The sequence below is a fragment of the Neomonachus schauinslandi genome, chromosome X (assembly GCF_002201575.2).
Source record: "Neomonachus schauinslandi chromosome X, ASM220157v2, whole genome shotgun sequence".
In the NCBI taxonomy this organism is placed as follows: domain Eukaryota; kingdom Metazoa; phylum Chordata; class Mammalia; order Carnivora; family Phocidae; genus Neomonachus; species Neomonachus schauinslandi.
This window is the reverse complement of record NC_058419.1, coordinates 41795914-41812748: the sequence shown is the minus strand read 5'-3', so window position 1 is coordinate 41812748 and position 16835 is coordinate 41795914. Positions and strand designations below refer to the sequence as shown.

Here is a 16835-nt window from a genome sequence, read left to right as displayed (position 1 = left end):
AGTAGTGTCTCCAGGAGTGAGGCTGGATTATTTTGATCTTCCACACTCTAGGGCCCAGCCCCTCTTGGATCTCTTGCACATATTTGTGCAAACGAGGTATAGTCTGTGACCAAGTAACAGAGCCAAGCCAACTGGCACAAAAAAAGTTCAAATCCATGACTTTGGTCTATTTAGTCCTGCATTCAAACACACTGAGCTAATCATTCACACATCACTGAACATCACAAATATGTATAGTCACCAAAAGTCAAAATAATAATTCTCTCTCTTATTCTGTCTTGACTATAGGTTTCCCATTACCATAACAGTTTAAGCTCATATCATATGACTAGGTTATGTGGAAATGTACTAGATTTCTTATAACATGGCATGTGGTTAATTTTTTTTCTAATTGTTAATGACAGTCACTAATTATAGTGCTTAGTTCAGCCTGTTAGTGGTTATAGAAATTTAGTAGTTAAAGAGAACCTACTAATACATAAAACCCACTTGTTGTTCTTTATATTTAAGACAACAAAGAATATGATGCCTATCTGTCTTACACAAAAGTGGACCAAGATACCTTAGACTGTGACAATCCTGAAGAAGAGCAGTTTGCTCTTGAAATACTGCCAGATGTCCTGGAAAAACACTATGGTTATAAACTCTTCATCCCAGAAAGGGACCTGATTCCAAGTGGAAGTAAGTACTTTCAAGTTTTGTATTTAAAAAGTTTTGTTTCTTTTATGAAGTTATATGGAGGCTTCAGATGTCAGAGCCAAGTATTTAGATAGTTATTTCTCACAGGAGATTTTATTAAATTCAAATTTCTCCACTATGCCTGTGTTCTAGCACCCAAATTTTTTAAAAGGTACTCTCACTTACATTTTAGGTATGGTTTTAAAATTATGCCTTAGTGGTATTTTTTTTTATTATAATGCCTTAGTGTTCTGAGAAGATGATGATCCTTTAAAAAAATCTCTAAGTCAAAGTCTTTTCAGTTCCAAAGCTGGTCTTCTGTCATTGTGCTTCCACTTATACCTACAGTCATTGTCACTAATAACTGAAAATATGCCTTGTTATTCATTCCCAGATTTATAGGAAAAAATCCACATTAAAAAATATGTATGTGAGGCCATTGGGTATAGAACTTTCACTGTGTATTTAAATTATTTTAAGGAAGTTCTGGACTATGTGGGCTTGAATGCTACTTTTAAATTATGCTACATATTGAAAGCTATATTTGAGCTTTTAGAATAAATTCAGGTTCAAGTAAAAAATATATATTTAGTTCCTGTTCATGTTCAGAGTGCTGTACAGGCTAAAGCATAAGGGGAATACAGAAAAGCCTAAAATATGTCCCTCCCCTCAAAGAGTTTAAAATGCCATTGGCGGAAAATAAAACTGCTAGAATTAGTTTGCGTGTGAGTCTATCCTTGGGGGGGGGGATTCAAATGTGACTACAAATCAGAATATGGTAATTTGTACACATGTGATAACAAAATTAAAAAGTTTATATTTTCCATTTTTACATAATTTCATTTCATGTTTATAATAACCCTATGTGGAAAAAGAGCTGATACTATTACCCCCACCTTACAGATGAGAAAATAAGTTCAAGAAGTCCAGGATCAGATAGCTGGCAAATGGTAGAGCTAGGATTAGAACCTAGATCTATTTGACTCTGGTTCTTAATCCACTAGATCATGCTATTACTCCATAACATTTATTCAGATTATCAGCAGTCCACCAAGGCCGCTAAACTGAAAGGAGATAATTTGAAACACTTGGATTTTGGTTGTTTATCTCTTTTCTCAGAATGCATATGTATCTAAGTATGTTTCTGTATGCACATGAATACGCACACTTAAATGTACATAGAAAGGAAGAAGACAATATTTATTGGTCCGTTACCTCCCTGTACCACAAACATAATAATTTCCCAAACTCCTTCTCATAGTATTCCACTCTTTTCTTTCTGTAATTCCCTTCATCTTTATGACTTGAGATACCACTTCTACATTGATTGAACCCCAAGAAACCTGCTGATACCTCTGAGTCACCTTCGATTCTTCTCTCTTCGATCTCTCTCCCAAATCCAGTGTCCATTGCATCTTCTCCATTCTCAGTTCTACCATTCTAGTGTAGGCCCAAATCACCTCATTACTACAATGTTGATTACTCTCTGCCTTCCTTATTTTTCTTCTCATTCATTTCCACAAATGTGTATAACTCCTTGATCATGTCACTCCCTCATTCAACCTTAAATTGTTTACCATCTCCTATAGGATTAAATCCATAACCCTCAGCTAAACACTTCTGTAATCTGGTGCTAGCCCAGATTGGTCTCCTAAACTTGTCTCTTACCATTTCCCCTACTTATACCTTTCACTCTAACCACACTGTGCCTTTGATATACATTGTGTGTCCTTGTAATGCTTTTGTTCATGCTAGCCTTTTATATCTTTGCAAATCTTACTTAGCCTTCTGTATATCACTGCCTATGTAAAAAGACCATAATAATTTATCGAGCCCTAGAGTTCACCATGCACAGTTACTTGTTGGCCTATAAACTTTTTTACTCCTGTGATATTTTACATTCTTTTATTGTTTTATATAGTTTCCCATCTATTTATATGTTATCTACTCAGCAAGATTGTAAGCTCCATGACAGCAGGGACTGTATTTCATCTATCCTCATACTCCTGTCATGATCTAACAGAAAATTTGAGCTCATTGGGTGCTTCATAGGTGCTTGTTGATTTTGTTTGAGCAGTGTCTAAGATAGGAGGAAATAATGAGGATGCAATAAGTAAGGGTTTAAATTTTTGCATGACAGTACCTAAATGTGAAAGCTAAAAAAGAGCTTTCTAGGGCGCCTGGGTGGCTCAGTTGGTTAAGCGACTGCCTTCGGCTCAGGTCATGATCCTGGAGTCCCGGGATCGAGTCCCGCATCGGGCTCCCTACTCAGCGGGGAGTCTGCTTCTCCCTCTGACCCTCCCCCCTCTCATGTGCTCTCTCTCTCTCTCTGTCTCTCTCTCTCAAATAAATAAATAAAATCTTTAAAAAAAAAAAGAGCTTTCTACTGAAAGAAAAAAAAATGTAATTCATAGGAATAGTCTCAGTCCTTAAAATAAGCTAATGAATATATTGCTTTTTTTTATATTAGAAAGAATACTTATAAGTGGTTGAACGTTGATGAAAAAATAAAAACATTTCTTTACTATTTTTGCTTAATTTATTAAATTACTATTTATTTTTTCTATTTTGCCAAGAGCATCTTTTTAAATGTAGAAATTCTGCAAAATCAATTTTTAGAGTGATAATATCCTAAATTGTGTTAAATTAATATCATTACCAAAGTGGAATTTATATTCTCTGTTAAGTCGTCTTCAATAGGATTCAATGTGGTGCTGGGTTTTCTGTCTTCTTGCATTCCAAAATTGTTAGCACCACAATAGGCGGTCTTTATCAACTCCGCCAGTTCTTCTGACCTGGAAAACGTTGCTTCACCATAGTGTACATCAGAAAGGGAAACGGGGATAACATGGAACACAGGAGAGTCACTTTACCTAAGACTCAGTAGATGACACTTGCTTATTATGTAAAAAAGAAGCTATTGTGCATAGGTGAGAGTCAGACCCAGGCAACATGAGGGTGAAAAATATGCATCCCCAAATTATATCTTCTTAATGCTCCCATATAGTCTATTTTGGTGACCTGACAGGTCAATTGAATCAACACACTTATATAGGCCATATTTCCGAGCTCAAAACTACAAGATTTGAGTTGAGGACTGTAACATGCTGAATAAGAGATGATAGGACGTTGTCACCTAGTATACCCTGACATTTAAAGAACTTAACATAAAAACACCCAAGAAGTAATTAGGATGGCAGAGATTTTATAGTCCATAGAAGATCTTTTTTTTTTTTTTTTTTTTTGAGATTATACAACCATCAGACTGAGCAGGGATTTGGATCCTGGGTACTCAATGGTACACAGGAAGACTCCTTTTACAAGTAAGCCATTTGGGACAACTATGCAGTTTTTAGATGCAACCACTGGAGGGTGTTTGATTTTAATCCTTCCTTCCTGAATGAGGAAATTCATGTTCTCTGAATTCCGATTTGCAAGTGTAACCTGCAGAAGTTCTTAAAAAGGCCCTTTGACAATTTTTCTTTTTCCATCAACATCTCAGAGCTGGCTGAGCAGTCACCATGTCACAATTAACGAGTTTTTCCTTGGCATTTTTAGCACGCATTCAGGAAGTCGATGAAGTATATGAATAATATACTTGATTTACACATGAATGACAGAGTAGAACATTTTGGACTTGGTGTATGTGTGTTATTAAAGAAGCTTCTGTGGTCTGTATTTGCAGCCATTGGTACAGATTTAACAGGTTATGCTATATAAATATAGACACATTCCTGGGGGGAAAAACTAGTTACAATATTATAAGCTATGTTTGTCCCTCACATCTCATTTAAAATATGTTGACCCAAGACGACTCCTTCCTCCAAAAACTAGCAATGAGGCCTTTGAGGATTGTAAAAGCAGACTTCATAATATCATCCTTGATCTACAACAGTAATTTTCTATGAATCAAATTAATGAGGTCTATGACATTATCCCATTAATGTTTAATGTCTTCACTTTTGATGTATCTTCAGTTTCTTTTGCACCACTCTCATGGTATTCCAACTCAATCTCATTAACACACAAACTTTTCCAATGCATACAGTTTCAAAAGTACATGAAGGGGACTCCCCCAACCTTCTCTCTGTCTCTGTCTCAGTCTCTCTTTTCCTCATATGACCAACAGTTCTCAATATGCTTCAATAGAAAGATGTCACTTTCCAAGGTGAGGTGGTGTCTGCATTGTTCCCACATGCTCTACTAGGGAAGTATCCTTTGGCCATCATGAAGTAGCAGAGATGGGGAGATTTGACACAAATATTTTTCCTAAAGGCTAAAACTAAAAGTCTTCAGATCTGGACATTATTTTCCTGGCAGTGGCCTGCCTTTCCATTCTTGAGCCTGTAGCCAGGATCTTCCTTATGTTTTCTCAGGTTTGGTGCCTGAATGTGGCAAGAATTCCTACTTTCCAGTAAAAATTTAGTTTGTCTCTTCCCAGGCTAGAAACATCTGTCCTGAGAATAGCAAAAGCAACTTTGTTGCCAACAGGCATCTGAATGTCAGAACTGACAGGCAACCAAAAGAAAGCCAGATAGAAAACACCCTACTCAAACTGCCTAGAGACACAAACTTGAGAAGTAGAGATTTTCTCACCCCTGCAGCTGCTGGGTTTTGTGGTGTAAAGTACTGTACACAGAGCACATTGTGTTCATGGGGCCTAGTGGATCCTTGAGGAATGAACAGATGTGCTCTGAAGCTGACATGTGACCAATAGAACCCAGCTGTGCAATTGAGATCCTGAGACTGGGAACATTTTTGGATGAGTACCATTTAGGTTCTCTATCCCATCTTATCTCAGTGCTTCTGCAGGGATTAAAAAACATAAAAATATAAAAGGTTATTGAATTAGGCTGAGGGTCACTGATCAGATGGAGAAAATAGCATTCTAAGACTAAAAGTAAAAGCAACCCAATCCTGTAGCTGTTGTTTGCCTTTGAGAGAAAACATTCAAGGTACTTAAAAATGCATATGCAATATTTATTAACAATTATAAATTGAGCCAGTTCTGTCTGAAGATTTAGAAAAATCTATAAATATCTAAGTGGACTTTGAAGAGAGAAAAAAATCCTTCAAAGGCATTTATCTCAATTTTCCCTTCTATTCATAGAAAGACTGAGGGGATCTCTATGTGAGTTATTCATGCATTATTATGCTAGAGAAAGACATTAAAACTAAAGATATTGTCATACATATGTTTGATCAGCTCTGTCTGTTGAAGTTATATTTATGAATTTGGCCTCAAGTATCAGTATTACTGAAGGAGTAATTGAGTGAGTGAAACTCAAGAATCCTATAACTCCAGTAATTTAAGGGAAAATGATAATGTCTGATTACATTCTTGCATTTCCTCACTATTCTAATCTTCAGTTTTCTAATGCTTAGTGCTAGCCATGTGATTGTGCTGACAATGGAATGACAAATGAGTGGAGAATACATCTGGTGTCAGATGATCCCTAGTCACTTCTAAGTGAGGCATGCAAAAAATATTTTTGTACATGGATCTGTAAGTACTCATTGCCAATAGTTCCTCTAATAGCTGGACATATTGGACACCATTCAAGTATATTTTCCTTGGGGAGTAATAAAATCCTTTTCTAGGCATTCTGATGTCTGTGACCTAAAAAGTGTGAGGCAGGGGTGACATACACAACCATGGAAATTTAACACATTGTGTGCAATTTACTCACATGGAATAAAATTAGGTATGCCCACTATCCCCTTCATGTTAAAGTCAAGAGAAAGGGAATTATACCCCTATATGCCCCCAAATGTACTGAAGTCAATAGACTAAGGTTTCTCGTGAAAGTTTGAGGTTAAGGAAGAACTGTGTAGAATTTCAATCAAGAAATCTACTGCTTGAGTGGCACAAAGAACAGGCACCTTAAAAAAAAAAAAAAAAGAGCAGAAGACCAGGATAAAACTGTCTTTAAGTACAAAGGAGCTACAGAAAAGACAATATAAGGACCAGGTAGTCTTGTTCCCTATTCACTAAGATTGCACTGATTGAAATTAATTCTATCTACAAGTTTCTAGGGCATGAGGGTAAAGGAGAAAAGAGGAGGGGAAGGACATTTTGCAGACTTTTTTTGCTACTCTCCACATTATCTTTCCCTCAATATTCTCTGAATGTGTTCCATTACCTACCTCCACTCTCGGTAAAGAAGTGAAGAGAGATGAGAAAGAATTTAGAGATGTGGACAATATTCCAGAGTAGATTCTGCCTACTGTCATGCTTCCTCACCCACCCACAGGTAAAATGTAATAACAAAAGTAAGGGACCCGCTACCAGAAATATGTTCTCCGAAGTCAAAACTGTGATAAATATAGTTCGCTGTATTTACAAGTCCCAGCAAATCCATGTTAATCATTGATCAACCAACCTATCAATAAGAATTAATTAGTATCCTTAACATTAGTCAGTAGAGAACAAAACTCTTACCAAAAAATTTAACCCAATGAACTATCTATGAAATATCAAGCCAAGGACTTGGAGAGGGAGGAGAAAGGGAAAGTTTTTGTAAGGTAAGTAATATCACACACTGTTTAGAAAGCCCCTCCTTCCCACACATACACCTACTCAAATAAAAATTTGATTGCCTCAGTTTTGTGGCAGACAACACAGGCAGAATCTTATATCTCCCAGAGGCAGAATCAAGACCCAAATCTTTAGTAATATCAGCCAAGATAAAGAGTCAGGTTGTCAACCTATATAACTCTTTCAGTAGGTTAGTATTAAGCGTCATTATTTAAAATGCAGATAGTATTTTCAGTGAGACTACATTATAAAGTACCTCATTATAAGTGTCCAGTTATACCAGAGGGCTAATAATCTTTCCCAAATATATAGTGCTGAATAATCTGTTTTTCTCTGATACATAGGAAACCTTTACTATTTTTGCTGGTTTCTCCATACTAGTCAAAGGAAAGGACCCATCTTAATCAATTAGAAAGAACTCATTTCTAATTTCAATTTAGAAATTAAATCTTGATTTTAAGTCTTGAAATATTAACCCTATAGGTTTTAGAAATACCACTGTTGATAGCTATTAATTAGCTAATGTTGACCAAAAATTAATGAAGTAGTATCTATGTTAATGCATCCTGTCTCATCCTAGTGATTCGTCTATTTAACTGATAGTGGATGTACATAGCTGTGGGTATATTAAACTATTATTATTTGAACCTGGAAAAATAATAAATCATGTCTTTGTTTACAGGCTATTTGTCTTTTAACTTTTTAAAAATATGCCAACTACCCCTAACAATGACCCTGACATAAGATAATTTACAAGTAGCTAATTGATTAGTTTGATAAATCAGGTGGTTAGTAAGCAGTAGCAAGACCTCATGGAAATTCCTAAATATATAAGGGTTTTTTTTTTCTCCCTTGTTCTTCTGCCTACATCTGCAGTAGATTCAGCACCTGAGATTTAGAAGCATACTGAGTTCTTTTGGGAAAGTATTACACATCCCATTAGAAGCAATTTCTTGGGGCTGCCATTCTTCCTGTTTCTATTTTATTGCTTTATTTCTTTCTTCAGTTTACTTTTTTGCTTTGTTAATAAGTGTCCTGTTTCCAAGTCACTTTTGTAGAGCTAATTCTACTTTTCTAAATGCACTGTAATTTTGGTTTATACAACTGTCCCTGAAAGAAATTTTTAAATTGAATTTGCTTTCCTTTTAATAGTTTTAGGTAGTCACTTTCCTTGTTTCCTGTTGACCTTTCTTCATTCTTTAATAAGTACACATGCCAAAGAGGGCCTAGTGACAATGCATTTCCTTTCTAGAATATTTCCTAATTTCCGTCAACTCTCAGTATAGACAAAAGAAAAAAGGTTCTTTGCACTTGCACTTATAATGTGAAAAATGAATTAATACCAACTCAGGCACCCCTATCAAAACTATGTTCAAGGGGATTTTTTTCTTTAAGATCACAAATAGATTAAATGTAATTAGCTTTATTTTGTGTCTGATAATTTGATACGGTTTCATAGCCTTGTCTAGAGAAGCAGAAGACTACCAGACCCAGGCCTCTTTAGTCTTTTCTGTCATCACAAGTCACTTCAAATCAAATTCTGCAAAGAAATAACTTAATTACCTCTTATTTAAGGGATATTTTATATTTTTTTATTTGGAAAAAAGGGCCTTTGAGGGATTCCTGGTACTCAGTTGCTAAATTCGCCTGAATAAGTCAAGGCAAGATTTAATGAATATCCATGTGTGCTGTAGATTTAGGGATTTTTTTTTTAAGTTTCCTTATTATCTCTTCATGGTAACAAGCTTTTTAAAATGGTTTCTGAAGATTTCTAAAATGTCCCCCACAAAACCACAGCTCTACCATGGCAAACACCACCGGCTGTCAGAGACTACACTAGCTATGGCCCGGCAATGTCTTAACATGATACCTGTTTCTGCTAAGTTTATTTGGAACTTTTCCAAACCTAAACCCCCCGATTGGTCTCTAATTCAGGGGCAGCAAAATTTCTCTGTAAAAGTCCAGATAGTAAATATTTTTGGCTTTGTGGGTCATATATGGTCTTTGTTGCATCCCGTTCCTTTTTTTTTTTCTTTTTTTGTACAACCCTTAAAAAAACTATTCCTTGCTCACAGACCATGCAAAAACAGGACATGTTCTTAATGGATCATGCTCTAGTTTACAGTCATTGGATGCAGACATGCAACCTGGGGTAAGAGGGAAATTATTTGGGGCACTTACTGCGTAGAAGCCAGCAACAACTCCCTGGCTAAAGATTAGCAAGTAAAAAATATTAACTCTACCTGTTTGGTCTCTTGTTAGTTTACTTGTATTTTCCATGATGGCTAGGTCCTGTTTTTTTCCCAAAGAAAAAAGACAGAAAGTAAAGACTTAAGAAAGGAGGAAGGAAGTGGGTAAAGGGAGATAGACAAAAAGAGGAAGGGAGAGCAAGAGAGGAAAAGGCAGAAAGAGTGAGCAAGAAAGCAAAGAGGGAGATAAAAGGACAAGAAAGAGAAAGAAAAAGAAAGAAAGAAAAAGGACAGAAAAAGAAAGAAAGAGAGAGGTAGAGAGGGGCTGGGGGGGGGGGGAGAAAAAAACATAGAGAGAAAAACAGAGAGAGAGCCAGAATATGGAAGCTAGTGCACAGTCTCTCCTTCTTTTCCTTAGAGCCAGGCAGCTTTTAAAGGCACCTCCCCAGCTGCTTTCAAACATTGAGGTTGCTGCCCAGCCACTGATCACCATCCCAAGAAGTGAAATGTGGGCTCCACATCTGAAAACTTCCACTTGGTTTTTCACCAAGTGAAATGGAACACGAAACTCAGGGCCCAAGCAAATGGCTCATGTTTTCTTTGGGACACTTGGTCTGTGTCTACCCAGGGAAAATTTTGATGTACTGACTGACTGACTCCAGTGCATATGATTAATGTATATATAGGGCAAACCAGGATAATTCGGACCTTTTTTTCTTCCACAGCAGGTTTTCAGCCGGAATTATCTGGATGGTTGCCTCAACTCTCCACTAGGCTTTGCCAGGATAAGCACAGCCAATGTAGTATGCAGGAGACAGGGACCACTCCCTCTATCCAAGGTTCCCTTCAACACCCACACCCTGTGCAGCTGAGCATAGTGGGATCTGTCCTGACAGTCATTCCTTCTGGAGGCAAATGCAAATTCTGTCTAATGAATCTCTAAGAAGCCCCCAAAAACCTAACTGTTGCATTTGGCTTAGCTGTCAAATGGCAAAGTATAATAGATGGATGAAGGAAGAGAACGATATAAATGGGAAGAAAAATTGTACCCTGTTCCCTTCCCCATTCAGGAAAGAGGATAGTAAAAGCCAAAGCCCATAAATCCCAATCAAATTAATTTGTATGTATGTGTATAGTTTCTCTTAAGACTGTGGACACCTGGATTGTAATTTTTTTTTCTTCTAGTAGAGATATGTATAGATAGACATACCTTTTGTTTTTAAAACTATCGTTAAAAAGTTAATTACACTACATCTCAACACATAGAAAAAGTGTTGCTCATAGAGGCATAGTTTATGTGATAGATGTGCTCCTGACAAAATTTGTACAGATCATTTTTTTAATTAAATGAAAACTACAATTAATGAGGGAAGAATACTACTTGGAATAACCCCTTGGTAAATTATTTTGTAAAGAATTCCTCTATAAAATTAACAACTAACTCATAATTCACCTGGAAAAACTGTATTTTCATGGACTCCTGCACTGATGCCATAATTCTGGGTTTGGGTTTTGTTTTGTTTTGCTTTGCTTTGTGTGGAGGAAAGGTGAAAAGAATAATGGGAAAGATGCATGATAGTTTATTTTACTGTATCTTACAGATCCAACCTCTAATGATGAAGCTTCCCACATAACTTCTTTCTTTTTGGGAGCAGGAAGAAAGGAAGAAAATGAAGAGTCAGAGCTGTTGATACATTGGGATAAAATTTTTCCACTCTATTGAAACTTTCTACCTTTCCTTCCATTCTGTTTCACCAGTTCTCTAAGTGATAATTACAGAGTGATAACTTCCCCATTGCTGCTTGTGTGGTGTTTTTATTTTGTTTTGGTTTTTTTGTTTTGTTTTGTTTTTATTTACTTTATTTTTTTCCAGATTTTAATGCTGATTTTTTCCCTGAATAAATAATCTCTTTAAATTCTTAAGAGCTTCCCTCTACACTTAGAAATTGCCTTACAAATAGTCATTGTAACTACTGCATGAAAAAGTCCTAAAATGTATTAAGTAAAAACCAAAACAATAGTAAGAACAAATTGTTAAATGAGCAATTCTATGTGTATCTCTTAAAAAGTTTTTTGTTTATCTATAGGGTGTGTAGAAAATTTACTCATTTTTACTTGTTAAAGTGTTCTTGCTTCCTAGTGGTGGAAATAAAACCCTGGAAAAGAGAGATATCTGTAAAATATGCATCTGTAAAATAAGTTTCTCTTTTCAAATGGCTGTTTGGTGGCCCCACACTATGTACTGGACATGACTCCTTGAAAGCAGTCTGTAACCTTGGGCAGATTTGCAGTGACAAATGTTGCTATGCTTCTGTAAGCACTGCTTCTGCTAGAGGGCACTGTACATTAGACAAGGCCTTGTGCTCTGCTTAGTAAAGACAGCTCTCTGTTGCCGCACCTGTGTCCAAGTCTCCATTTGTTAACACATGTGTGTGTTTCCCTTTTTGGTGGATAAGACTTTGGGATGCATGATTGCAAAAGGATTATTCTGCAGAATAAATAAATCTAGAGTTAGTTGAGTGTTTTTCTACCATGAAAAGACTATAACATATTTACCTCACTCTCAGAATTGCTCCACAAAGTAGGGCAAAGACTTCTCAACTGATAGACTCCCCTTTACCCTTTTACAGTTTGTTCCACACCATCCCCCACCTCTAACTTCACCCCTTACTCTTCCCCGGAACAAAGAGCAGCTGGTTCAAATTAAACTCCTGGGCACACACATACCACTTCCCTATCTCTCAGTTTGAAGGGCAACATGGAGAACCTAAGATTGCATATAACAAAAGGTATTCTGAGAAACAAGCTATGATTCTAGAAGAGATTTTCCACTATTTCTATCAGTTATCTTTGAAGTAGTTCAGATACATACCCCCTAGTTGTTTAGTAGTTTGGTAGTTTAGTAGTTTAAAACTACGGGAAAAACCAAAGCAAACCCATAAATACAGTGACCCTTCATTCATTAAACAGCTCCATTTCTTTTTTCATCAATCTGATGATTACTTGTTCCCCTAGAGCTGTTGATACATTGACATTGGGGTAAAATTTGGAAGCCTGCCTTGAATTAAATGATTAAATAAATAAAAATAGCTGAAATACACCTAAGCTCTGAAGAAGTCAGTTTTGTGTTAGTCAACAGAACACTGTAAGTAATGATGAGGGGAAAGAAAATAAGTATTATAAGCAGTTTGTTTTCATTGTTGTTTTTAAGGAAATGTACTTTCTTTTTTAAAAAAGATTTTATTTATTTATTTGACAGAGAGAGAGACAGCGAGAGCAGACACACAAGCAGGGAGAGTGGAGAGGGAGAAGCAGGCTTCCCGCCAAGCAGGGAGCCTGATGCGGGGCTCAATCCCAGGACACTGGGATCATGACCGGAGCCAAAGGCAGACGGTTAATGACTGAGCCACCCAGGCGCCCTGGAAATGTACTTTCTAAATATGCAGCACAAGAAAAGAAAATGTGATGTACCTTAGTGAAAAACTGGCTTTTGCTATATTAGGGTGCAAACCTAATGCTTTAAAGACTGGAAATGTCTTTATTTTACTCTTTCTCTCTTTCTGTGATTTGTAGCATACATTGAAGATCTCACAAGATGTGTTGAGCAAAGCAGAAGACTTATTATCGTGCTAACTCCAGACTATACTCTCAGACGAGGATGGAGTATTTTCGAATTGGAAAGCAGACTCCATAACATGCTAGTCAGTGGAGAAATCAAAGTGATCTTGATTGAGTGTACAGAATTAAAAGGAAAGGTGAATTGCCAGGAAGTGGAATCACTAAAGCGCAGCATCAAACTTCTGTCCTTGATCAAGTGGAAGGGACCCAAAAGCAGCAAATTAAATTCTAAGTTTTGGAAGCAACTAGTATATGAAATGCCCATCAAGAAAAAAGAAATGCTTTCTCGGTGCCATGTTCTGGACTCTGCAGAACAAGGACTTTTTGGAGAACTCCAGCCTATACCCTCTATTGCCATGACCAGTACCTCGGCCTCTCTGGTGTCATCTCAAGCTGATCTCCCTGATTTCCACCATTCAGATTCAATGCAAATGAGACACTGTTGCAGAGGTTATAAACACGAGATGCCAACTACCACCTTGCCAGTACCTTCCTTAGGCAACCACCATACTTATTGCAACCTGCCTCTGGCACTACTCAATGGACAGCTGCCACTTAATAATACCCTGAAAGATACCCAGGAATTTCACAGGAACAGTTCCCTGCTACCTTTATCATCCAAAGAGCTTAGCTTCACCAGTGATATCTGGTAGTAAAAACTCTGAAGTCCTCTGAACAGCTATGTGAGCATACAGAATTTCTGCTTTATCAAGCATAAAGTACACCTAATAACGTCGAGGTGCTGAAAAAGTGTTCAAAGTAGAAGGCACAGAATCCCTTTTGTACTTAAAATTTTTGTTTACATTTCCAGAATAGTGGGGTTTGGGGGGAAGAAGGACCTGTTTTTGTAGTATAGTACCTTGTTTCAATGTAGAGTTTTGATTTCTTCCTGAAAATAAATATTTAAATATCCTTTTGTTTTAGAGTAGGTTTTATGATACCATTTGGACTACAAACTTAGTTAGATGAGGTATCTTCCCCATATTTATAAATATTTCAGTATTTACATGGTATTTGAAATAAGGAAAACTTAAAGACTTGAATTTGAAAATTCTGAATTAAGAGTAAGGGGAAAAGAGAACTTCTACAGAATAACTGAAAAATCAGGAATTATCAAGAAAGAAGTGTTGAAGCACCCCAATTAGAAGATTGTTTGTAGAAGAAGATCGGTTAAGAAAAAATGTGATTGAAATGTTTGGAACTTCTTCAACATACTGGGCAACTTCTCTAGACTAAATCAACAGCTCATATGACAGCTTATAGTTGTATAGGGAAGCACATCTTCTGTAGGCAAACTGGTAGGTAGGCAAACAATATGCATTTCTTAAGTAAATGAATAGAGAGGCTGCTAGTTCTTTGAAGATGATTTTAAAGAACTCGTGGCTTTCTAGCCTATTTCAAAAGTTTTACAAATTTGAAAACACATTTTAAGATGCACATTTTATTGTTTGCTAATAATTCACATTTGAATTTTTTCCAAATGATCTCTTGACCTGCTTTATACGAAGATGTGCGCATCTTCCTACTTTTTTACAGCATCATTGGAGTTTGAATTTAAATAAATATTAACTGCAAGTGTCAGCAGTAGAAAAGAAGTAAAACAACAATATCAACAGATGAAGTGCAAAATGATTCACTTTTACTAGTGGTAGAGCAGCAATTGCAGTGATTCTCATCTAAAATGTAGTTGTGAAACAGACTATTCTGTACATACACAATATCTTCTTGGCCATGTGTGCAAGGTTCCTGCAGAAGTGTCTTTATTCCTGGTGCTTCAAAGAGTATATTTTATAGACTAAACTTCTCCACCTTCACATTATGACCGTGACTGTACCACACCAGAAAATCCCTGTGAATGACCTAAAATATTATAAATTTGCTGTAAGGATTGTGCCCCTATTCTAGTATTTATTGTGGATTACCACTTTGTGTTCTTTCCAGTTACTCAGTTTTGGTGTGTTCTCTACCAAGATGCCTGTGGGGGCCAATTTTTTATTAAGGTTGATTCTGGCACCTTGCAAATGGTTTGTAAATCGTGTTTTTGGAAAAATATAAATAAGGACAGATGTACACAGTGTGTAAAAATTAAGAATTTGCCCCACCCTTGTAAATGTGAAACTCAAATGTATAAGAGAATGTTAGATAATATGTTTTGATTATTTCTTTCAACCTTTTTACATTATTGATTCCCTGTGATCCATGAAAGTTTTGTTTAAAGTACTTGTTTCTCCATTGCTTTTCTATATCCAGCTGCTCAGAAAATACATTATGCTTCAACAATATGTAAAAGCTTAGCAGTAATACATGTTCCTTTCATAGTGGGACAATTAGTTGCTCCTTTGAAAAGTCCTGTTCAACACATATAGGTGTTTCATAGATGTATTGTTTCCACTGAGAAAGGTGATTTTACTTCTGTAAAAAAAAAAAAAATAGGTATTTCAAAATGGAAATTTATCAATTCCAGTTTTCCAAGTGTTATAAAGTTATATTTACTCTTCATTGTTCTTTAATGATATGTGTAATTACTAAGTTAATAACCTGCATGAAATGAGTAGTATATATGTTTAAGTGACCAATTGTATTTTTTATTATTTTGTTTTCCACAGAAGCCTAGATCAATTCAAATAGAATGTTCAGTGGTATTTTTAAACTAATAGTTCTGTATTGAGCATGCCAGTTCTGAAAATATAACATGGGTCTCTCCGCTTCCTTTATTTACAATGATTAAACGTGGGTAGCAATTTGAGTTGGCTGGCCACAATGTGTCCTTTCACTACTAGTAAGTACTCAAAAACAGAGCATTCACACTTGTGCTGGGGAACTTGACAAGAAACCTTTTCTACCATTTTCAGGAACCAATGTGTACACTATCTATAAAAATTTATTTCTAGATGGCAATTCAAAATTTGATTTTCATCTGAGATCTTTGAAAGATATATCCCATAGGGTATAATAAGCATTTAGTCTAGAACATAATATATTCTTCCACTTGCTTACACAGTAGGAAAAACTTTCTTCTCAATTTTTCACTGAAATAGATTTGAAAATTTAGAAAAATACTAGTGCAGTTAGTTCCCATATGTTCATAGCAAATTTATTTAGCTCATCCATCAACAGTACACATACTTTTAAAAATTGAGACTATTTAAAATAAAAAAATCTGAAAATGTCAGAAATTATGAGACAAATGAGAAATGTACAAAAGCAATAGATATATAGGAAGTGAAAACAGCATTAAGAATAAATAGTGCTCAGGAGATGGTCAACATGTACATGATTTTAATTTGGCAAAATATAAAATCTGGCAGGGTTGGTAATCTATGAGCTCCAATGTATATGGAGATTCTGAAAGGTAGCTGGATGGTTCCTGAAAAGAAGTAAGAAGATATCTCTCCTCACCCGCTCTAAGCCTTAATAAAATTAGATCCAAATCTGTTCAGCTTTCAATCACTCTCATTTGAAAAAAAAAAAAAAAAAGGAGTACAAAGACACTTGTGGGCTTCTGGTAAGGCTTGAACCCAAGGTAGTATCATGTGGAAAATTGATACTTGTTTGAGCATTTTAGCTAATATTGTGGGGCTTAAAAGTAAGAAACAAACTACAAAGACAGGAAAAACAGTTCAGTCATGGAAGAGAAGTTTATAGAGGAGTTTCAAGAGGACATGGAAATGATTAATATCCTATGGATTACTTTTGTAACAAGTTGAAAAATGGCAGGTGTTGTGAAAGAAGCAAATTCTGGAAAAAAAAGAGAAGACTCCCTGACCCACTTGGTGATTAAAGGGCTTACAAGAGTATAGAACCACTGGTTT

The 16835-nt window shown here is 36.1% G+C and overlaps 1 protein-coding gene across 1 annotated transcript in view; it reads left to right on the top strand.

Moving 5' to 3' along the window:
• The window catches only part of IL1RAPL2 (interleukin 1 receptor accessory protein like 2), a 648978-nt gene extending 635302 nt beyond the window's left edge, over nucleotides 1–13676 (top strand). Inside the window, exons 8-9 of the mRNA XM_021678366.2 lie at nucleotides 511–681; nucleotides 12979–13676. Of these exons, the coding sequence (XP_021534041.2) occupies nucleotides 511–681; nucleotides 12979–13676 (869 nt within the window). The remainder of the gene's footprint in view (nucleotides 1–510; nucleotides 682–12978) is intronic.
• Nucleotides 13677–16835: the final 3159 nt, after the last annotated feature.